This window comes from Arachis hypogaea, chromosome 10 (genome assembly GCF_003086295.3).
Source record: "Arachis hypogaea cultivar Tifrunner chromosome 10, arahy.Tifrunner.gnm2.J5K5, whole genome shotgun sequence".
NCBI classification, from domain to species: Eukaryota; Viridiplantae; Streptophyta; class Magnoliopsida; order Fabales; family Fabaceae; genus Arachis; species Arachis hypogaea.
In genome coordinates, this window is record NC_092045.1 from 11,417,768 (window position 1) to 11,440,237 (window position 22,470).

The 22,470-nt window shown below is 33.8% G+C and overlaps 1 protein-coding gene across 2 annotated transcripts in view; it reads left to right on the forward strand.

The window, feature by feature from the left end:
- The window catches only part of LOC112715155 (serine/threonine-protein kinase SAPK1), a 38,782-nt gene that overhangs the window by 11,504 nt on the left and 4,808 nt on the right, over positions 1-22,470 (forward strand). The window contains exons 4-8 of one of the 2 annotated variants that reach the window (XM_072204603.1): positions 4,020-4,073; positions 4,204-4,296; positions 5,445-5,537; positions 5,859-5,963; positions 11,554-11,959. In XM_072204603.1, coding sequence (XP_072060704.1) covers positions 4,020-4,073; positions 4,204-4,296; positions 5,445-5,537; positions 5,859-5,963; positions 11,554-11,604 — 396 coding nt within the window. In that variant the 3' untranslated portion in view covers positions 11,605-11,959. Of the gene's footprint in view, positions 1-4,019; positions 4,074-4,203; positions 4,297-5,444; positions 5,538-5,858; positions 5,964-11,553; positions 11,960-22,470 lie in introns of those variants that run through there. The other variant, XM_025766922.3, reaches the window with a different exon arrangement.

Below are 22,470 nucleotides of genomic sequence, written 5' to 3' on the forward strand. Positions count from 1 at the left end.
CATTGGCTAAGATCATGGTTATCACCACGGGGTCATCGTGCCCGGGAATTACTCCTTGCCCATCTTCTTTTGTGAATGAGATAGTGGGGAGGTCGGGCGTCTCCTCCCCGACCTGGTAGACTCTCTTGAGATGTCTTTTGCGAGAAGATTTGGTGATTCCACCTCCCGCAAACCCTCCTGAGATCATATGGATATGTCTCTCTGGGGTCTGCGGTGGTGGATCTCTTCTATCCATGTCATCTCGCTTTCTCTTTCCATGGATGTCCGACCCCTCCATGAGATATCTGTCAAGCCGACCTTCTCTAGCCAGCTTTTCTATCACATTTTTGAGGTCGTAACAGTCGTTGGTGGAGTGACCATATATTTTATGGTACTCGCAATACTCGCTGCGGCTTCCCCCTTTTTTATTTTTGATAGGTCTTGGGGGTGGCAGCCTTTCAATGTTGCAGATCTCTCTGTATACGTCCACTATAGAAGTCTTTAGAGGAGTATAAGAGTGATATTTCCTGGGCCTCTCGAGACCGAGTTCTTCCTTCTTCTTGGCTTCCCTTTCCCTCTCCTTGGATGAGGAAGTGGGTCCAGGTCGCCAACTCAGGTCCCTTAATTTTGCATTCTCTTCCATGTTGATGTACTTCTCGGCCCTTTCTTGTACATCACTTAGAGAAACGGGGTGTCTTTTTGATATGGACTGTGAGAAGGGACCTTCTCTGAGCCCATTGACTAACCCCATTATGACTGCCTCTGTGGGCAGGTCTTGGATCTCCAAACATGCTTTATTGAACCTTTCCATATAGGCTCGTAGAGGCTCTCCGACCTCCTGTTTTATTCCCAGGAGGCTCGGTGCATGTTTTACTTTATCCTTCTGAATTGAGAACCTCATCAAGAACTTCCTTGAGAGGTCTTCAAAGCTGGTGATGGATCTCGGGGGAAGGCTATCGAACCACTTCATTGCTGCTTTCGATAAAGTGGTCGGGAATGCCTTGCATCTCGTAGCGTCGGAGGCATCGGCTAGATACATCCGACTTTTAAAGTTGCTTAGATGATGCTTCGGATCCGTGGTTCCATCATAGAGGTCCATATCAGGGCTTTTGAAGTTCCTTGGAACTTTTGCCCTCATTATGTCCTCGCTGAAAGGATCTTCTCCGCCCGGGAGTTGATTTTCTTGTTCGTCGCGGGAATTCTTGAGGGAGGATTCTAGCTGTAAGAGTTTTCTTTCTAACTCTTTTCGTCGCTCCATCTCCTCTTTAAGGTACCTTTCGGTTTCCTTCTGTTTTTCCCGCTCTTGTTCCAATTGCTCCAGGCGGCTATGGACCAATCCTATTAGTTCAGCTACGTGGGATGGCCCGTCCTTTTCTGATTCACGGCCATCTGAGGAATTTACCTTTGGATTCTTTACTCCGGAGGTACCCTCTCTGTGTTAGTCGTTGTCTTCATTGCCATTACCCATGTCAAGGTTCTCTTGTTCAGAATCTGTTTCGGCATGGCCCTCTTCGTGGGATCTATCTGCCATCGAGGGATGATCTCGCGGGTCCCCGGCAACGGCGCCAATGTTACTGTAGGTAACCGGAGATTAGTGCAATAGATGGCGTTTGGCGGCCCAAGTACGTGATGGAGGAGAACTCCGGGTGGATCTGCAGCTTGGGAGGCTCCGTCCGACTTGTGCTCGCGAGTGAATGGGGGGTGGTACTTGCAAAGACACTCCGATGCCTAAGTTAGCAAGGGTGCAAGCAGGTCTAGAGAGTATTAGACTTAGAGATACCTGAGGGGTGTCAGTGTATTTATAGTGGTGAGCCAATAACCACCGTTGGTGTAGTGCCGTATCTTTAGGGTGCTAACCGTCCCTATTATCTCGGGGAGGTTAAGATATGGCTTTATGAAGTGGTTAGAGAGATTTTTGGAGGCGGTTACTCATTTGAATGAGTGTTTATCTGCCAGCTAATCTCTTACCCGACTTCTTCAGACCAAGTCGTGATTGATACCGACTTCTTATGTGAAGGTCGGTATTCTGTCTAGGCGTAACCCTTCAGGTTAGGCCTTCTATTTGGACCTGGGCCTTTATCGTTGGGCCAGGGTATGAACAAATATATTACAACATAAAGTGACTTGACTTTATCATGATAATGCTTTTGTCCAAGAGGCCATTCTATCAATTATCATTATCATTTATGCAATTGCTTTAATTAATTCCTTGATATTGTTATTGTAATAATAAAAGATTGCAACCATGCACACATATACCTTTTGTATCCAATGGTCATTATTCCCTTAATATACTCAAATCAAAATTTTATTAGTTTTTTAAAATTGAGGTATATCATGTTCTCATCATCTATTATTATTATTATTATTATTATTATTATTATTATTATTATTATTATTATTATTATTATTATTATTATTATTATTATTATTATTATTAACATTTTGATGACTTGAGAGTTATATAATTACTTGCTTAATTATATTGATTATACTAATAATCAATTCAATTATAACGAGTATTCAACTCGTATTATTCCTTTCCTTAAGATAATTCAAATATATATCTTTCATATTAATCCCATTAATGTTTTTCTATTCTATATCTATATATATTTTTTGTACATAAAAGAAACATGTTTAATATAGAATGATCTAATACTTATTATCTATTATTTATTATTTATTATTTAACATATTATTATATTTATCTATCTATTATATCAATTATATATAATTAAAACTCAACTAATTCATTTGATAAATTTTTTAGGATAAAATATATTTTTTATACTTGAAATTTGTTAAAAATTTTAAAAATATTTTAAAATTTTATTATTTTAATTTTGTTTCAGATATTTTTTATCGAATATATTTTTGATGGTTAAATTTTCAAAAAAGTTTGAGACCAATCTTATCATAATGCATAATAAATATGAGCTAGTGACATAATTTTGTGTTTGATTTGTTTGTATTAAAAATTGTCCTTATAAAATTATTCTTGAATTAATCCTAAATTTCTTAAAAAATTAACTGCCAAGATATAAATAAAATGTTTTTATAAAAAAATTAAAATAAAATAAATTTTAAGAATAAAAATATAATTTATATATCCATTTGGTTATTGACATGAGAGGTTTCAAATGTTTTCTTTTTAATTTATTTGACTACTTAATGGGAATTAATATAATATAATATTATATTAAATATGAAGATTAAGTGTACCTTATAATTATCATTTTTCTTAGGATCAAATTTTTCTTGACCAAATTAGTTATATGTATAAAATATATATTAAAATATTAAATATATATTAAAAATAATAAAATAATATATATTTATATATAAATATATAATATCTAATTTAGTAATTATTTTTTTTTGTGTATATAATATTTTTTATACAAATCAGAGCCAATATGTTGAATGTAAAACAGATTATTGATTAATATTAGTTCAAATATAAAGTAAAAATAAAGTGTCGGCAAGTTATTAGCCTCTTGTATATCCAAAACAGTATCTAGGTTCTCTAATTGCCATATTTGAATGTTAAAACTTTTAAATTTTTTCGGGTTATATATAAGATTTTGGACTTGGTTAAATTAGCGAATTATTATTTTGATTTTTATAAAATTGTTATCAGTCTTTTGGTCCAAAAATTTTATACGTGACATTGGTCTTACTGGCTTACATCTCACGCACAAATCAATTTAGAGATAGTTCCTTACATTTTAATCTGAACCATAAGTGTGAAGTTTGTTTAATTTGTAGATTTTGTACATGAAATAATAATATGAACTTAATTAATTTCACTTTTATTAATTTGAATTTATTTTTAATGAAATAGAACCACAATGTTTTTTTTATAAAACCTAAGATTGTAACTTACTAATTTTAAACAAATTAAATCATAAACTCGTTGAACTTTCTTTTTATTTTTATTAACACTGAAATTTCAATTTTATTAATTTTAACATCATGTATCTCTAGATATTTTTAAGCATTAATCCTCATCAATTGTTGTTATTTTGCTTGCATAGGCGAGATATTTCTTCCAGCAATTGATTTCAGGAGTTAGCTATTGCCATTCAATGGTACTAAAGTTCTTGTGATATTGTCCAATGTGAATTCAAAATATATATGATTAATTCCTTTTTCATCTATCTTTCAATTTTGTTTCTTATTGACGAATTGAGGGTGTATATAAACATTACTTTATTGCAGGAAATATGCCATAGGGATCTTAAGCTGGAAAACACACTTTTAGATGAGGGTTCAGCACCACGACTTAAAATATGCGACTTTGGTTACTCAAAGGCAAGACATTAGGCTCCATTTGGTTGATGTATTTGATGAGACATAGACACAGAGACACAAACATTAAAGACATGGACATAAAATATTTGTGTCTATGTATTGTGTTTGGCAAAAATAAAAAATAAGACACATATATTTAAAAAAGACTGAATTATCCTTCATTCAACCACAAGTTTTACCACTATTACAATACACCTATTATCCCAAACAATGCATGCCATCACCATTAAATTTTTATTTCTTCTAATAATTTTTTATTTCTTCTAATACCATCTTAAATTATCATTTAAATATTAAATATATAATTGTTCTTGAAAAAAATAGAAAATTAAAGTTCAGATTAATCAAAATTTAAATAAATAAAAAAATTAAATGTACAAATTTTTTTTTGAAAAAATAGAAAAGTAAATTTAGTTGTAGAATCTAAAAGAGAAAGAAAAAAAAAAGATTTGGGAAGATAAGAAGACAAATTTTAAAAACTCAATAAGGGTAAAAGAGTAAAAAATTAGTGTCTCACAAGTTGTGTCTCAGTGTCTCACCAAATTGAAGGTACACAAATTTAGTGTCTCCGTGTCCATCCGTGTCCTCCCGTGTCCTTCGAAAATCTGTGTCTCACCAAACCAAACAGCAGACATGTGTCACCGTGTACCACTGTGTCTATGTCTCAGTGTCTATGTCTTAGTAACCAAACACTACCTTAATTACTCACACACATACACATATTCTACATATGCGACTTCTTGTTATTGTACCAACAATCTTTTGATATCATATATAAGTGAAGGAACTTTTGTTACATACAGTTATATTTGTGTGAAGTTATTAATTAAAAAATTGTTAAATAATTTGATATTATTACAGTTAAGTATTTTTTAAAAATTATTCATCATTCAGTTTTTAAAAGAGAGAAACTAAAAAATAAGTAATTTTTAATAAAAATAAATATTTAAATTAATTAAATAATATTATTTAAATAAAAAAGTTGATTAAAGGCTGAAAATTTAAAGGATAATAACATTTTTTATTTGATATATTATTTGACTAAATTACTATTTAATAGTTCTCAACTATTTTTTTAATTATCAACTTGATATAAAGATAACTGCATGTCATTTTTTTTTACCTATAAAATTTTCCTTTTTTTTTAGTCATCGGTTTTGCACTCGCAACCTAAATCTACGGTGGGAACGCCAGCTTATATTGCACCGGAAGTATTATCAAGAAGAGAATACGATGGAAAGGTAATCTTCCTACGAAATTTGAATTTCAAATTATAAATATACATACGTACAAGCTATCATAGAAAGCTTAAAAAATTTAGATATGTAAGTAGGATGAGTGTTATATCTTCATATGATAATTTTTAGTGTTTTTTAAAATTATGAGAGATACACAAATTCAAAGTTTAAAAAATTTTAAAAATTTGGGATATAGAAATTGGACCTATCGATTTATGTTTAAAAAATTAAAAAAATTTGGAGTACACAAATTAACGGTCCGATTTGTTAATCCAATATTGGAACTAACTTTGGTCCTAATGACAAATAATGAACGATGAGTAGGTTGCTGATGTTTGGTCCTGCGGAGTAACCTTATATGTGATGCTAGTGGGAGGTTATCCTTTTGAAGATTCGGATGATCCACGAAACTTCAAAGAAACTCTTAAGGTAATTAGCCTTCCAAAATATTAATATTATTAACATAATTAGATTGTGCTTCAAACTATAATCTTTTAAAATATTTCTAAAATTTTGACAAAATTATGATAAGTTATATTTCATTAGGGAGCTCTAATTTTTGGCACCTTTATAATATTTAAGGGTTCTCATAAGTTGTTTGAGGCAAAAAATTCTGCCATGTATCTTAATAATTAATTCAGCCGTTAATCTACCAAATAACCTTATATATAATAGTAAGGATTTGAAATATTTTGCAAATGTCATCGGTGTGGGTGTGGGTTTGCATCACTCATTACAACCTTTGACTAGCAAGAATTTGAAATATTTTGCTTGAGATAGGTGTATTCTACTGGAGCTTTGTTAAACTTCTTCAATGCTAAGAAAGAAGTTCATTTCTCCTAAGTCTTTTAAGGAAATATGTGGAGTTGATTTGTCTCATGAGCACTTTTTCCATTGGGGATCACAAGTACATCATTTACATTGACCAGGTATATGTGGTTGTTGTCTTAATGAATCTAGTTAAAGGAAAATGGTTAGATGTAGCGTTTTTGAATCCAAAGTGGTTAAGGGTGGAGCTGATCGAGTTGAGTGAACCATGCTCTTGGAAAATGGCGGACCTTAAAAAAAATTATGAAGGGGTACAAATTTAACATAATAATTACATAATAATATTTATATTAAAATAAAATTTATAAATATAATTATTTTTTAAATTTGTTATTAATAAGATAATAAATAAATAATTCTATAAATAAAAAATAAAAATAGTTTATAATGATACTCTTTGAGTCTTGAGTGACTTAAAATTTTCAATAATTAAATCAGAACTAAACTTTTTAACAATTTCTTTCTTAATGTAAATAATCAAACTATTCGTTAAAAAATTATCCTCCATCTTGTTTCTTAATCTTATCTTTCATTATTTTCATTGCTAAAAATGATCGCTGTGTAGTAGTTGTAGAAATTGAAAGAGTTAATATTAGAAGAATCAATCTATCAATCAAGTAATATATTTTTGACTTTTTTGTTTCGGCTAAACATCTACACAATTCATGAATAGTTGATAGATTCTTCATTTCTAGTTATTGACGAGCATAAAAAATAAAATGTTGAAATTGAAAAGGCAAACTAATCTTCTCTTGTTCAGTAAAGTCTTTGGAATAGTATTTGTCAATAAAAGTAGAAATCTTAGCGATGTTAAAATTTTTGTAAGCATTTTTAGGAATGAGAATACAGCCCAAACTTAGTAGATCCATTACTTGATCATGGAATCTGATATTCAATTCTTGCGATTGCTTATCAATTGTGACTAAAAATATCTCCACTCTAAAATAATATGATCTTTTTGGTGACGTGACCCTCCCTGATCTGCTACATAAAAAGTAGTTAAATAAGGGATTAGAATATCATGTTACTCACAAAATAATTTTACATTTTTCAATAATTTCTCCCATCTGTTATCTCTCATGTTTTGGATAAGTGTTTTTGTAGAATAAACTAGTTGCACAACATTAACGATGTCTTGAGACTGCTTTTGTAAAGCTTGACAAAGAACATTAGTTATTCACATAATATCTTTCATCAAATGCAAGATCAATACAAACTCAAATGTGGTCAGGGTATTGTAAACACTATATCTGCATCACCACACTGAGAATAAGTTAATCTATCAACAATAACCTTTTATAAAACAGTCAATGTTGCACCATATATATATTTATCAAACTGCAAATAGAAGAGAAGTGAGAATTCCATCGAGTATCACTTGCTTGTTTTAAAGTACCAATTTGATTTGCCTCTTTACCAATTTTAAGTTCATCAATATCTAATAAATGAGCAATTTTCTCTGTCTTGGCATCATGTAACTCATCATGTTACTTCCTAGAAGAACAAATGATGTTGACCATGAAAGTCAATTTAAAAAAAAAACTTATGCACATGAATAATTTCTCTAGATATAGCAACTAATGCATGTTGTAATTGATGAGCAAAACAGTGAATATAATAAGTATAAGGGCAATCTTTTAATAATAATGCTTGTAACTCATTCCATTCCCCTCTCATGTTGCTGGTACCATCATATCCTTGACCACGAATATTAGAGATATCAAAGACCATATCGAGAAAGAATGCCACCGAATTCATGTTTCAGAGTTAATGATGTAGTATCTTTAATATGTATAAGATCAAAAAAATGCTCTTGAATAAAATCATGTATATCAACAAATCTCAAAACAAGTGTCATTTATTTTCCTTTGGATTCATCACGAGCTTCATTTATTATAATGTAAAATTTAGAATCCCCAATTTCTTCACAAATATGCTTTCTCACCTTGGTTGAGAGAATATGTAATTTTTTTTTTGAATTTGATATGAAGTATACTTAGTATTATATAGAGCATTTTTTAACACAATTTTTGAAACTTCATCATTATAAGATTGACGAACAGATTTTTGCGTGGTCTAGAATTTCACAATTAAAAATTAAAAATTTGGTTAATCAAATATAATGTTATATATTTGATAATAGATATAATTATAATTAGTTTTTTGATTAAAAAAATAATAAATACTTGTCAAATAAAAGATTTATCTCAATTTTTATAATTTTTTCATAATTATTTATGGTTTTACGTCTAATAAAATATAAAATTATATAGTTTTAAATATTTTGTTAATTAATTTACTTTATTAAGTATTTATGTGACAGTAAATTATATTTTTATGTTTTATATCATTAAAAAATAGGTTTAATTACTATGTTGGTCCCTATAATTTTGCAAAATTTTTAATTAGGTCCCTGTACTTTTTATCCTTTTAATTGAGTCTTGGCACCAAATTTTTTTTAATTGGGTTCCTACACTTTTTTTTATTTGGGTCCCTGCACCAATTTGCGATTTTGGTTAGGTCCCGATAAAATTAAGCTAATTACTGCCAAGAGGGACCTAATTAAAAAAAAAGTGGTGCAGGGTTCCAATTAAAAGGAAAAAAGTAAAAAAGAAACAACTAAAATAATCTTAAAACAATAGTTTTATCATAATAATATTAAAATATTTTTTATATAATTATAAATGTTAAAATTAATCTTAAAAAAAGAAATATAAAAAAAATTCTAAATTAAATAAAAAATACAAATAATAAAAATATATGTAGAGAAATTTACACCCTAATACATACAGAATAGTAACTCTTTTTACTATCACTACAATATTAAATTTTACTCTATATAATACATCTATTATAATAGTATATGAACTTTTAAAATTTGTTGGAGGGCCAAGGCCACTACTTGCCCCCCTTGAGTCCGTCCCTGCTCATGTTAAAGTTAAGAAGCTAAGCCAACTGAACTATATTTTTTTTAGAGATATACTACTAATTTTTTTATAAAAAATTTGGAGGTATGGCCACCCCATTGTCTAACATAAGCTCCGTCACTGCTCTTAGAACTTGCTTTACGCCAAAGAGACTTTTAGAGTTTGTACACTTGATGGTGATTGACTAAGATGAGGCTTTCAAGTAGTTGCCAAGTTTATCAAAGAGTTTTTGTACACTTGATGGTGATTGACTAAGATGAAGCTTTCAAGTAGAGTTGCCAAGTTTATCAAAGAGTTTCCTAGATTGATTTCTTACTAGAGTTTCATATTCCTTCTCTATTTCTCTTTTTTTAGTGTACACAATGCAGTGCTTGCTCAACTAACTGAAATAATTTTCGGGATAGATCAATATTTTTTTTAGCCACCACTATTGCATAGATCTTTAGTTTAGCTATGCCAAATTTTCTTCTAGTATGTATTGGATGAAAGTTGATTAGTGCAATTAGTGTTATACTTGGCAGCGCAACTTGCAAGTCTACTGTGTTATATGAATCTGGACTGATTTGATTAGTATTAGAAGTGAAAATGGAAACCAAATTATTAGGGAAAAAATGATGTAGAAGATAATGGTGCAATTATCTTATTGACATTGTTGTAACTTGTAAGTATCGTGTAATGTATGCACAATGTTATAAAATACAAATGGTGATGAGGATTTAAATGCAGCAGTGAAAACAGGTGCTTGATGAGGTTGGTGTTGTTGTGTGGCAATATTTGGTATGGGGGGTTGTGTTTTGGGTTATGTTGTGTTGTGTGGTTAAAAGTGAAAAATTTGGGATATTCGTGACATGATGTTTAATTTTGGTGGGAAGGTTTGATGTTGGTAAGTTTGTGAAGATTGGTTGGGGAATAAATTGTGTTGTTGTAGAGAGTTTTGCTACTTGATAAAATAGATAAACATTTGAAAATTTAGACTCATTGAAGAAAACATTCCTTGAGGTAAAATCTTTGCTTCGGGGTCAATCGAAATAAATTTATATCTTTTTTGTTTTTTTTTTGTTTTTTGCAAAATCTATGAAGATGCATTTTTGTGATCTATGATCAAGTTTGAAGTTCTTGTATGCTCTAAGGAAGGGGTAATAGGTGCATCCTAATGGACTGAGAAAAGTATAATTAGGTTTGGTTCCTGTTAAGGCTTCTAATGGTAACTTATTATTGAATGTTTACCTTAGTAGTTTGTTGATAAGATAAGTAGCTAAGAGTGTGGCTTCATCCCAAAATCATAGTGGAAGGGCAAGCTAATAGTTAGTGTTGTTTCTATGATATGATTATGCTTTCTTTCAATTATGCTATCTTGTTGGTATTCGTAAGGACATGTAAGTCTGTGTTAGATACTTTGGGTTTTAAGGTAATAATTGAAGGATAAAGTAATGTACTATTCTCCATTATCTGTCTACAATGCTTTGATCTTAAGTCATGTGTTTTGAATTTGTGTCTTGTATCATAAGAAAGCTTTAATTTCCCGTGTCAGTATTTTTTACAAATAAGTGTATGTGAATCTGGTACATCCACAAAATAAATACAGAATCTACAACTTAATCTACTATACACTTGTGAAAGAGCCCAAATATTAGGAAAAAATTAGTTCTAAAGGTGCATAGGTGGTGTAGGATTTAAGATAAAGTAGTTGATGCAATTTATTTATATAACAAATATTACACAAGGTTGGTACAAAATCATCTTTATTTATTGAATCATTAGTGACATTACATTGTGATGCGGGAGCAAATAGAGTTAGTAGGTTAATTATATTAGTTAATTGTAATAAGGAAATACAAGTTCCATATTATTTAGAATAGTAAACTTTGTGTTATATATTAGTCCCACATTGTGCAAGTCATGAAGGCTTTTCCTTTTTCCACTAGTATAAATAATTCAAGTACCTTTTATTTATGAAATGGAGTTGAGTTAAATATGATATAAGCTTGGTGCTTATTTTACTCTAGGCTCTCTTTAGAGTAAGAGGTCTAGTTTGCATCCTTGGCTTGGCCAATGAAGGTGGGTTCATGGCTATTTTCATCATAGTGGGGTTGCTAACCTCGCCATGATTGGTGAATCTAAACTATGTCACCATAGTGGGGTTGTTAACCTCACCAAGATTGAGAACTCAAGCGACGTCCCGCGTCAGTTTGTTATCAAAGCAAGATCGGTCCTTGCGGCCTTCACCTTGCTTTAGTAGAATTTTATTTGATTTGTCGGTGCAGGTTTTTGGCGTGGATTCTCCAATAGCATCTTTAGTGTGGATTCGTCAATGAGATCGTCTGCTACCACGGATCTTGTAAAATTTTACCTGATTTGTGAGTGCTGGTCTTTGGTGTGGAGTCACCAATAGGATCTTTTGGTGTGAATTCATCAATGAGATCAGTCACAAGTCTTTTCACACAAGAGTTCTTTCCAACCCAAGGAGAATGATGCGGGAGCAAGTAGAGTTAGTAGGTTAATAATATTAGTTAATTGTAATAAGGAAATACAAGTTCTATCTTATTTAGAATAGTAAACTTTGTGTTATATATTGGTCCCACATTGTCCAAGTCATGAAGGCTTTTTCTTCCTCTACTAGTATAAATAACTCATGTACCTTTTGTTTATGAAATGGAGTTGAGTTGGATATGATATAAGCTTCGTGCTTATTTTACTCTAGGCTCTCTTTAGAGTAAGAGGACTAGTTTGCATCTTTGGCTTGGCCAACTAAGGTGAGTTTATAGCTATTTTCACCATAGTGGGATTGCTAACCTTGCCAAAATTGGTGAATCTAAACTATACCACCATAGTAGAGTTGTTAACTTCGCCAAGACTGGTGACCCAAGCGACGTCCCGGCGTCACATTGTTCCATTACAAGTTTTACTACCTTATCAGATAGATACCCTAATTTTATATGGCATAGCTGCATTGTGTGACTTATACTTTTACATAAGATATTAATACTGATATTTAAATTCAACATACTATTTTTATTTTTATGACATTTTTTCTCTATTACAACATTGAAAATTTTTTATACATTTTTCAGTATTTTCACTAACATATGCAACTTTACAAAATTTTTTCAATATTACCATTATTATCAACAATGGCAGAAGTATTAATAATAACAGAATTATTTGTATTGGTAGAAGCAGCATTAACATTGGTAGGATCAACAGAATTGGTATAGCAATAATATTAATAACAACATTATCAACACCAAAGTTATGATTGTTAAATGCAACATTCCTTAGTAGCGTGCGAATTCCCTCAAAATTTACAAAATCCATCTCTAATAAGACCTTGGAGGATTATCTTCTTGCTGGTCTAACATTTCGCATTGCATAAATGAAGCCAAAATTCAGAGAATAGGAAGTTGTCTAAAACAAATTTGGCTACACTCATCGAATTCTTAGAGATACTAGATATATGCAGTAGATTTTATAGTTTAAAAGGATAATTAGACAATGATGCATGCATTAATGAACTTCCGACATGTACAATACCCATATGTTGGCCATTACCTCGTATACCTATTATAAGCCTTCATAATATGCTCCAATGATGAGATTCCTCCAATCAAAGGGGATATAATGAGATGTTCTAGTATCTGTGATGGTTTCAGTGGCTAAGAGAAGGGGGGTTGAATCTTAGCCCCCTTTTTCGATGCTAACACTTGCTGACCTTCAGAGAAGACTTTTCTATTTTTGCTCGTCACTAGACACGAGCAACTTTGTTTTGTCTCGTCCCTTGCCACGAGACTTTTCTTTTTGTCTCGTCACTTGGCACGAGATAATATCAGTTTTTGCTCGTGTGTAGTAGAAAACAGAAATGGAGTAGAAAGGAGAAGAAGATTGCACCCAGATATATCCTGGTTCGGCTGCTAAGTGCAGTGCAGCCTACATCCAGTCTCCATCACAAATATGATGGAATTTCACTATAATCAATCTGAGTATAACTTGTAAAGTGCTAACCCAACTTACAAGGAGATTCCCACAGAATCATGATACACAACATAGATGAACAAAGGACCTCTAAGACATCTATGGCTTTTTCTTTTAATTTTGCACTCTCTGCCTTTTTCCGCTCTATGGCTTTTTCATACAAACCTCACTTGTTTGCCTTTTCCATGAGACTCAAGACATGACAAAATTAACCAGAAAAATTCTAAACAGAATACATTGAAGGAGAAGAGAAATCTGTTAGCTCAGGTAGCTCTGAGAACTCTGTGCCTTGCACTCTCAAATTTTCTCCTTGCTTCAAACAGTGGTTGTCCACCCTTATTATAGAAGAGAGGAGCCTCCACTTATTGAAGCCAAAACCGAACCAACTTCTTCCTCCTTCAACATACAGAACCGGTTCGGCCACATAGAGAGAGAAGAGATAACCATGCAAAACCCAACATGCAATTACCTCTAGTCCTTTCTTGATCATCACCCTTCATCAATCCGGGCTCTCCATCCTTGGCTTGCTCTCCAAGATGGATTTCTGGCCCTTGATGCTTCATGATGATGATGACTTCATCTGCTTCAATCTCTGCCTTCAACCATCACTTCGCCACTCTAGCTACTCCCTGTGGTGGTTGAGCAGAATCAAAGACAAGCCATGCTTCAAGAATCTCCCTTGCTGGCCGAATCTTCATCTTCCTTTTCTGAGCATGAAGAGCTCGAGATTACCTCACCAAATCTAACCACATTTGGTGAAAATCTCAGCCACTACATACTTTACTTTTTCCTGCCATCATTAACTTGATGGTCTTGATGCATGCAACTCCTTCTTTTTCTTTGTTGATGAGCACGGCGTCCATGGTTTACTGGACAAAGACCGAAGAAGAAAAACAAGAAAGAGATGAATGAGAGAGAGGAAAGAGAAATAGTAGTTAATGAAACAAAAGATAAAAGTGAATCAATTTCCCTTTCTTTTTACTGACAAACGTGTAGCCTTGGTGCTTGCAATCAAATCACTTTATCAATTTCTCTCTTATAGTTCCCATGTAATAAATGATAGTTGAGTGTAATTTGAAATCCAACACATGTTTGAATTTTTGGATCTGTTGAAAACAATTTGGCTTCCCTCCTCATTGTTTTCGGGTAATGCATGAGGAATCAGCATTGCATATAATTGGGCTTAGTTTCATCAATTATTAAATCTGGCTCAAGTAATAACATATGCTTTCCTGATGAATTTTTTTGTTTCGGATCAAGCATAGGAAGCTCTCATAAAAAATTAACCATGGGCTTGGTTGTAATCAACATTGAGCTTGGCCCATCAATATAAAATTTCAGCCACTTAGTATAAAACATGTAACAAGGCTGGTTATTGGGCTTAAGCCAGAAATTTATTTTTCGGCCCAATATAAAATCTGCACAACAAAATTATTAATTAGGCAAATATAAATTAAGATCAAATTAATAATTTTGTAATTAAATATTTTAATAATGTTTGTTCATTATCAAAATTAAATAAGAGTTTTCCAAACTCATCAATCTCCCCCTTGATGACAAACATTATTAAAATTGAAATGGAAAGAAATTTAAAGATTGAGTAAAGAATACTCCCTTTGAATTTGAATTTCTCTCCCTTTCTAAATGTCACATGGCTCCCCCTTGATGTATGCTTATTTTACCAAGGGAAGCACTAACCTGTAACATTTTAATCAAGCTTCAAGTAACAATGTTATTTAGCACGTTTTATGATGCTAAATGCTTGATTTATGAGCAGTTTTAATTGATAATCAAAACTCATTTGATATCATAAATTGATTTACTGCTCAACCAACAAAAAGTATCCAAATATTTTTCAAACATTTCCCTGTTTAGGATATCAGAGCAAAACAACATGATGAAAAATATTTGAAGAACAAAACAAGGCAGTTTTGATATTTTACACAATTTAAAGGAACTGCCAAAAATAAATTTTCAATCCAACAAGTTTATCGATGATGAATCAACAGCCAGGCATCAAAATAAATCCAGCATCATTATAAACCAAATGCCAAATAAACTAATCATGATGAACCAAAAAAACAAATGCAGTTCAAACAGTAATGACCATAGTAAAACTAATGCAATAACAACATGCATTCTTTGAACAAGGGTGATCATGAATTTTCAATTTGAAAATTTCATCCCCTGTTCTCATCCCTGTTCCAGCCCCTGTTTTTCTTTGTTTTCTAATTTCAATTTTGGAAACTAAATTTCCTCCCCCTTTTGTCATCAAAGGGGCACCTGCACAAATCATGATTAACATAACAAAAAGTTCAAGATAAAGTAGCAAAAGTATATCACAGTATCCTAGAGATTATCCTAAAGCAGTTAGTATCAAGTCATGCTTATACAAAAAAAAGGATTGAGCCTAATGGAGCCAATATCAAACAGAGTAAAAACAGTCACTAATCATCAGAAAAGTTAATATCTTCTTCCTCAGCGTCTCCTCCACTATCATCTCCCAAATCATCTTTGAAATGTTCCATCATCAGATTGACCCTTTCTTTGTAATTTTTCCAAGCTTTCTCAATCTCATAAGCTTGCTTGCGGGCCTCTTTGTGGGATTGAAACATCATGTCTGCCATGTTTGAAAATTCTCCCAAAATCTGTTTGATGGACTTGATTGTTTTGGAAGATTCTGGCCTGCCTTCATAGTCACTATCCGATGCAGCAAATTTTCGCCCTTTGGTTTCCTTAGTCGCTCCTCCTCCTCTGATTAAAGACACCTTGTTTTCTACAGTCTCATTCAACAAATCAACTTTAAAGTACTCAAAAATTCTAGTTAAAAACATACCATAAGGCAGGTTAGCCTTTCTGGTGCTTCTAATAGAATCCCACATGTGCCTAATCATAATATAACCAAAGGAGATAGGGGTAGAGGTAACCAAAGCAAACAATATGAGACAGTAAAAAAATGTTACTCGGTTGTGTGAGCCGCTTTGGGGAGTCAGAATATGAGTGATGATTCGGTGAAGCAGGGAATTGACTGGTCCAAGAGCTTTGTGGGTTGGGATGGTGCCATGCAATCCAGAAAGATTCTCGCAAATGTGCTGGAGAACAGTTTTGTGTGAAACGCCAACTTGTGTGTCCCATTTCTCTACCATATATGCTCGCGGTCCTTCATCCTTGAAGCCCAGGGCCGCTCCAATTGTGTCAGCATCAAGGGCTATTTGAACCCTTTTGACATAGGAATGAAGGGTACCGTCAATAAGTCGCATATTAGCATAAAACTCTCGAACAAGACCTGGGTAGACTGGTTTCTTGATGAGGAGCAAAGGCTTCCAGTTGAGGAGTTCAAATAGAGAGGAGATGTTGGTGCTCTTGAGATTTTCGAGGCTAACAAGATAGGTAGTGCACAAATGACGCTTCTCCATAACCTCTTTGTGAAACTCAAAAGAGGTACAGGAGTTAAATCTGCTTGGATCAAAATGAGAGTGAGTCTTGCTATACTTGTCTCTGAATTTCATGGATTCCAAGTTTGGAGGTTCAGTCGTGTCATTGAGTGCAAACCCCTGATTCTTCTGTGAGCTTTTTTCGGGGGTAGTCTTCTTCGGTGATGAGGGTGGAGGTGAAGGAGTGGGAGAAGTATGAGATTCTTGCTCTTCTTCTTCAACTACAGGTTTCTTGTTCTTGTCTCGGCCTGAACTTTTGTGGGCAATCACCTTCTTTCTCATGGTGGTTGTTTGTTTGGACGGTGGTGAAAGAGAAGATGATGAGGTTGAATGAATGTGGATATGAGTGTGGGTTTGAGGCGTTGATGGTTTTTGAGAAAGAAGAATTCTTTCACTCGTTCTTGGCGCGGTTTTCTTTTTCATGGTAATGGAGGAATGAAATATGAAAGGTTGGGGGTGATAACCGAATTGAGTGGGAGAGAAGCAAGGTGGGTGACGCATTAAATGAGGCTTGGAGAGAGAGAATGGTTGAAATAATGATCATTAGTGGGCGGTTGATGACCATTATGGGGTGGTTATTACCCAAAAAGATGATTTCCCTTTTAACTTTTGAAATCTAAAACTGAAAAGTTGTTGCCTTAAATCAAGGGATTAGATGGAGAGAGGGATTTGATTTGACAATAACCACTTCCAAGAAGATATGATGACACAAGGAAGAAGATTCTTATTTGCATAGAGAGATAACTAACAAAACTGTTATGGTGGGGTCATGAAATTTTGGTGGGGCCCAAAAAAAATTTGAATTCTGCATTGCCTCCCCCTTAATCATAGCTCTTCCATTATGTCATTTTTCATCTCGTCCAAACCTGCGAGCAAAACAAAACAGAGTCACACATTCACAAATTTTCAATGAAACTTAAATCAAGCATTCCCAAACTTTTTCTCAAGGTACAGAATCTGTCTTCACAGAGAGGTTTTGTAAAAATATCAGCAATTTGGTCTTCAGATTTTACAAATTGAATATCAATAGTACCCTTTTGTACATGTTCCCTAATGAAATGATATTTTATCTTAATGTGCTTAGTTCTTGAGTGCAGAACAGGATTTTTTGAAATGTTTATAGCACTCATATTATCACAAAATAAGGGTATACTATTGATTTTAATTTGTAATCTTCCAATTGTATTTTTAACCAAATTAATTGTGAGCAACATGCAGATGCGGAAACATATTCGGCTTCAGCGGTGGATAGAGCCACTGTGGCTTGTTTCTTGCTTGACCACATGTTGAGTGAGCTTCCAAGGAAGCAACACATGCCGGAGGTGCTCCTCCTATCCACTCGATCTCCCGCATAATCTGCATCACAAAAACCTACTGCACAAAAGTCATCAGATTTAGGATACCATAATCCATAATTACAGGTTCCCTTAATGTATCTAATGATGCGTTTAACAGCCGTAAGGTGGGATTCTTTTGGATGTGATTGAAACCTTGAACATACACCCACACTTTGGACTATATCCGGTCTAGAGGAGGTAAGGTACATGAGTGAACCTATCATTCCTCTATACCTTGTTTCATCCACATCTTGGCCATCATCATCCTTTTCAAGTTTAGTATTGGGATGCATAGGAGTGCCCATTGATTTGAAATTTTCTAGGCCAAACTTTTTGATAAGTTCTTTTGCATACTTTCCTTGGTGAATAAAAGTACCACTAGGAGTTTGCTTAATTTGGAGGCCAAGAAAGAAAGTAAGCTCTCCCATTAAACTCATCTCAAACTCACTATTCATGAGTTTTCCAAACTCTTCACACAAGGAAACATTGGCCGAACCAAATACAATGTCATCAACATAAACTTGAACAAGAAGGATATCATCATTAGATGCTTTAATGAATAAAGTAGTGTCGGTGGTTTCCCTTTGAAAATGGTTTTCCAACAAGAAGGCACTAAGCCTTTCATACCAAGCTCTTGGAGCTTGTCTAAGACCATAAAGAGCCTTAGTTAATTTAAAAACATGTTTTGGAAATTCTTTATGTTCAAAACCGGGGGGTTGAGCCACATACACTTTCCTATCAATAAAACCATTAAGGAAGGCACACTTAACATCCATTTGAAACATTTTAAAACCCTTATGGGCAGCATATGCAAGAAGCAACCTAATTGCTTCCATTCTAGCTACCGGAGCAAAAGACTCATCAAAATCAATGCCCTCTTCTTGATCGTAACCTTGGGCCACTAATCTAGCCTTGTTACGAACAACTTGTCCATCCTCACCAAGTTTATTTTTAAACACCCACTTAGTACCCGTTACCTTCTTACCATCCGGATGAGGTACTAGTGTCCAAACCTCATTTTTGTCAAATTGAGCAAGCTCCTCTTGCATGGCCTTGACCCATGATGGATCTTGAAGAGCTTGTTTGACATTGTTGGGCTCCATTTGTGACAAGAGAGCAAAGTTGCTAGGTTCGGTTTGCCTTTTGGTGGAGGATCTTGTTGTTACTCCTTGAGAGGGATCACCAATAATGAAGTCATGAGGATAACCCCTCATGGACTTCCATTCTCTAGGCTTTCGGATAAGTGTAGAGCTTTGATGAGCTTCTGGTGGTCTCACTATTTCAGTTGCTCGTGCCTGCTCAGGAGACAAATTGGAAAAGTCTCCTTCAATCTGACGAGACAAAACTGGACTGGCAGATTCTTCATTTTGGACAGATTTGGGATTTTCTTTGCTTGTTCTAGCTCCTTCTCCATCTGAATCATTATCTATCACAGTACTGGGAATTAAGTTAGAATCACAAAAATTAACATGTATGGATTCCTCTATAGTCCTATGTTCTTTGAGATAAATTCTATAAGCCTTGCTTGTGGTGGAATATCCAACAAACATTCCTTCATAGGATTTTGGATCAAACTTTCCAAGATTTTCTTTATTATTAAGCACAAAACATTTGCATCCAAAAACATGAAAGTACTTAAGATTTGGAGGGGTTCCTTTCCATAGCTGATAAGGGGTTTTCTTTAATCCTTTTCTAATAATTGTTCTATTCAAAATATAACATGCTGTGTTCACAGCTTCAGCCCACAAAAATTTAGAAATCTCATTCTCACATAGCATAGCCCTAGTCATCTCTTGAAGGCTTCGATTCCTTCTCTCAACCACCCTATTTTGTTGGGGAGTTCTAGGACATGAAAAGTTATGAGAAATTCCTAAATCATCACAAAATTTTTCAAAATCTTGATTTTCAAATTCCTTTCCATGATCACTTCTCAAATGGGCAATTTTTAAATCCTTTTCATTTTGAATTTTCTTGCAAAGAGTGGAGAAGGCATGAAAGGCATCATTCTTATGAGCAAGGAAAAGTACCCAACCAAATCTAGAATAATCATCTACCACTACAAGACCATAGTGTTTACCTCCTAAACTTTGAGTTCGAGTAGGACAAAAAAGATCAATATGCAACATTTCTAATGGCCTTTTGGTTAAGATTCCATCTTTGATTTAAAAGAGGATTTTACTTGCTTGCCCAATTGACATGCATCACAAGTAAGATCCTTATCAAACTTGATGTTTGGAATTCCTCTAACCAAATTCTTTTTAACTAGCTTAGAAATTTGGTACATGCTAGCATGTCCCAACTTTCTATGCTAAAGCCATTTTTCAGATTCAAAAGATGTAAAACATGTTACATTTTGTTCCTTTAAATCCTCAAGAGTTAATCCATACACATTGTTGCATCTCTTGGCTTCAAATAAAATATCCCCAGTTTTCTCACAAACAACCAAACAAACAAACTTCTTAAAAATAACATCAAAACCTAAATCACACAGTTGACTAACACTAAGTAAGTTATGTTTCAAACCATTTACAAGAAGCACATCATTTATACAAGATGAAAAATTTTTACCAACTTTCCCAACAGCCACTATTTTTCCTTTTGCATCATCTCCAAAAGTGACAAGCCCTCCATCATATTCATCAAGCTTTATGAAGAAGGTTGTCTTTCCGGTCATATGCCTAGAGCATCTGCTGTCCATATACCACATATTTTCTTTCTTCTTGGAAGCTAGGCATACCTACAAAATAAGCTCAAGTGACCTTAGGTATCCAAATTTTCTTGGATCCTTTCACGTTAAACCATCTCTTATGTCCCAAATCATTGTAATAAAAAACAACCTTGTAAACTTTATCACCTATCATTCTTTCACCAAAGAAACATTGAACTGGAAAAGGACCTCTTCGATTGCATAGCCTACAAAACCTTGGAGTTGCTGTTTTGTTAAAGTAAGTTGGGTCTTGATGCTTTGTATCATTTGAAGATGAAGCAATGTTTTCAAAATGTGATTTTTCAGATTTATAAAATCCCAACCCAGCTTTATCATAAAGAGGTTTTTGACTAGCCAAGATTTGATTCAAATTTTCAGAACTTTGGGTGAACTTGGCTAAGTCTTCCTTAAGTCTTTTAACCTCTTTAAGCAACTCTTCATTTTGCTTAAAATAGTCAACATATGCAAGAACAGAATGGTCACTTTTACAGCTCTTGATTTGGGCTCTTAACTGCTTATTTTCTTCAACAAGATCACAAGCAGTTTCAGCCTCTCTTACTTTCTCTTTAAGAAAACTGTTTTCAGCTTTAAGAATGGTGATTTGTTGTTCAAGTTCTTGATTTTCCAACAGAAAACATCTTATTTTTTCAGAAAGGTGGTCTATCATAAGATGAAGGTCTTCAGTGTCAGGGTTTTGAAATGATACCTGATCTACCTCATTTGCCATGAGACAAGGCTGTGATTTAGTCTCAGACTCTTCATCATCATCATCTGAGTCATTTTCCAAATCTTCCCATGTGCCCATCAGTCCCTTCTTCTTCACTCTTTTCGGCTTCTCCTCCTTTTTTAACTTGGGACAATCAGATCTGAAGTGACCCATTTCCTTGCAATTGTAACAGATTACTTTGCTAAGGTCTTTCTTCATCCTCCTTGAGCTGCTGCCTTTGCCTTTGAGTTTCATCATTTTCCTGATTTTTTTTTTGCAAACAACACAAACTCATTTTCAGAAGAATTATCACTGGATTCATCATCCAGAGGGTTAGTCACAGAAGAAAAAGCAATTCCTTTCTTTTTTGAATCTTTTTTCAAATAGGAGTTTTCAAAAGCAAGAAGATTTCCTCTCAAATCATCAAGTGTCATGGAATCTAAGCTACTACTCTCAGAAATAATTAAAGCTTTTGTTTCCCACTCTTTTGTAAGGCATCACAACACTCTTCTCACTAGCACAGATTCTGAATGAGTAATTCCAAGAGCATCTAAGCGAACAATGATGAAGTTGAACCGTTCGAACAGTTCATCAATGGACTCTCCTTCCTTCATTGCAAACATTTCATATTCCCTGTTTAACATGTCTGTCCGAGTCTTCTTTACAATGGTGGTTCCTTCATGAGTGATTTGCAATTTGTCCCAGATTTCGTTTGCCGTTGTGCATCGTGATACTCGTCGGTACTCCTCAAAGCTGATAGCACAGTTGAGCAGATTGATTGCCTTGGCATTTAACTCCACCTTCTTCCTATCTTCCTCGGTGCAGCTTGCTTCTGGTTTAAGAATGACCACTCCTTCAGCACTTGTGGTAGATGGGAATTGAGGACCTTCTAAGATAATTTTCCATAGTCTGTAATCCACTGCTTGTACAAATATTTTCATCCTCTCATTCTAATAGGTATAATTTTTCCATTGAAAAGGGGAGGTCTGTTGCTTGATTGACCTTCAGCCAGATTGTAAGACACCACA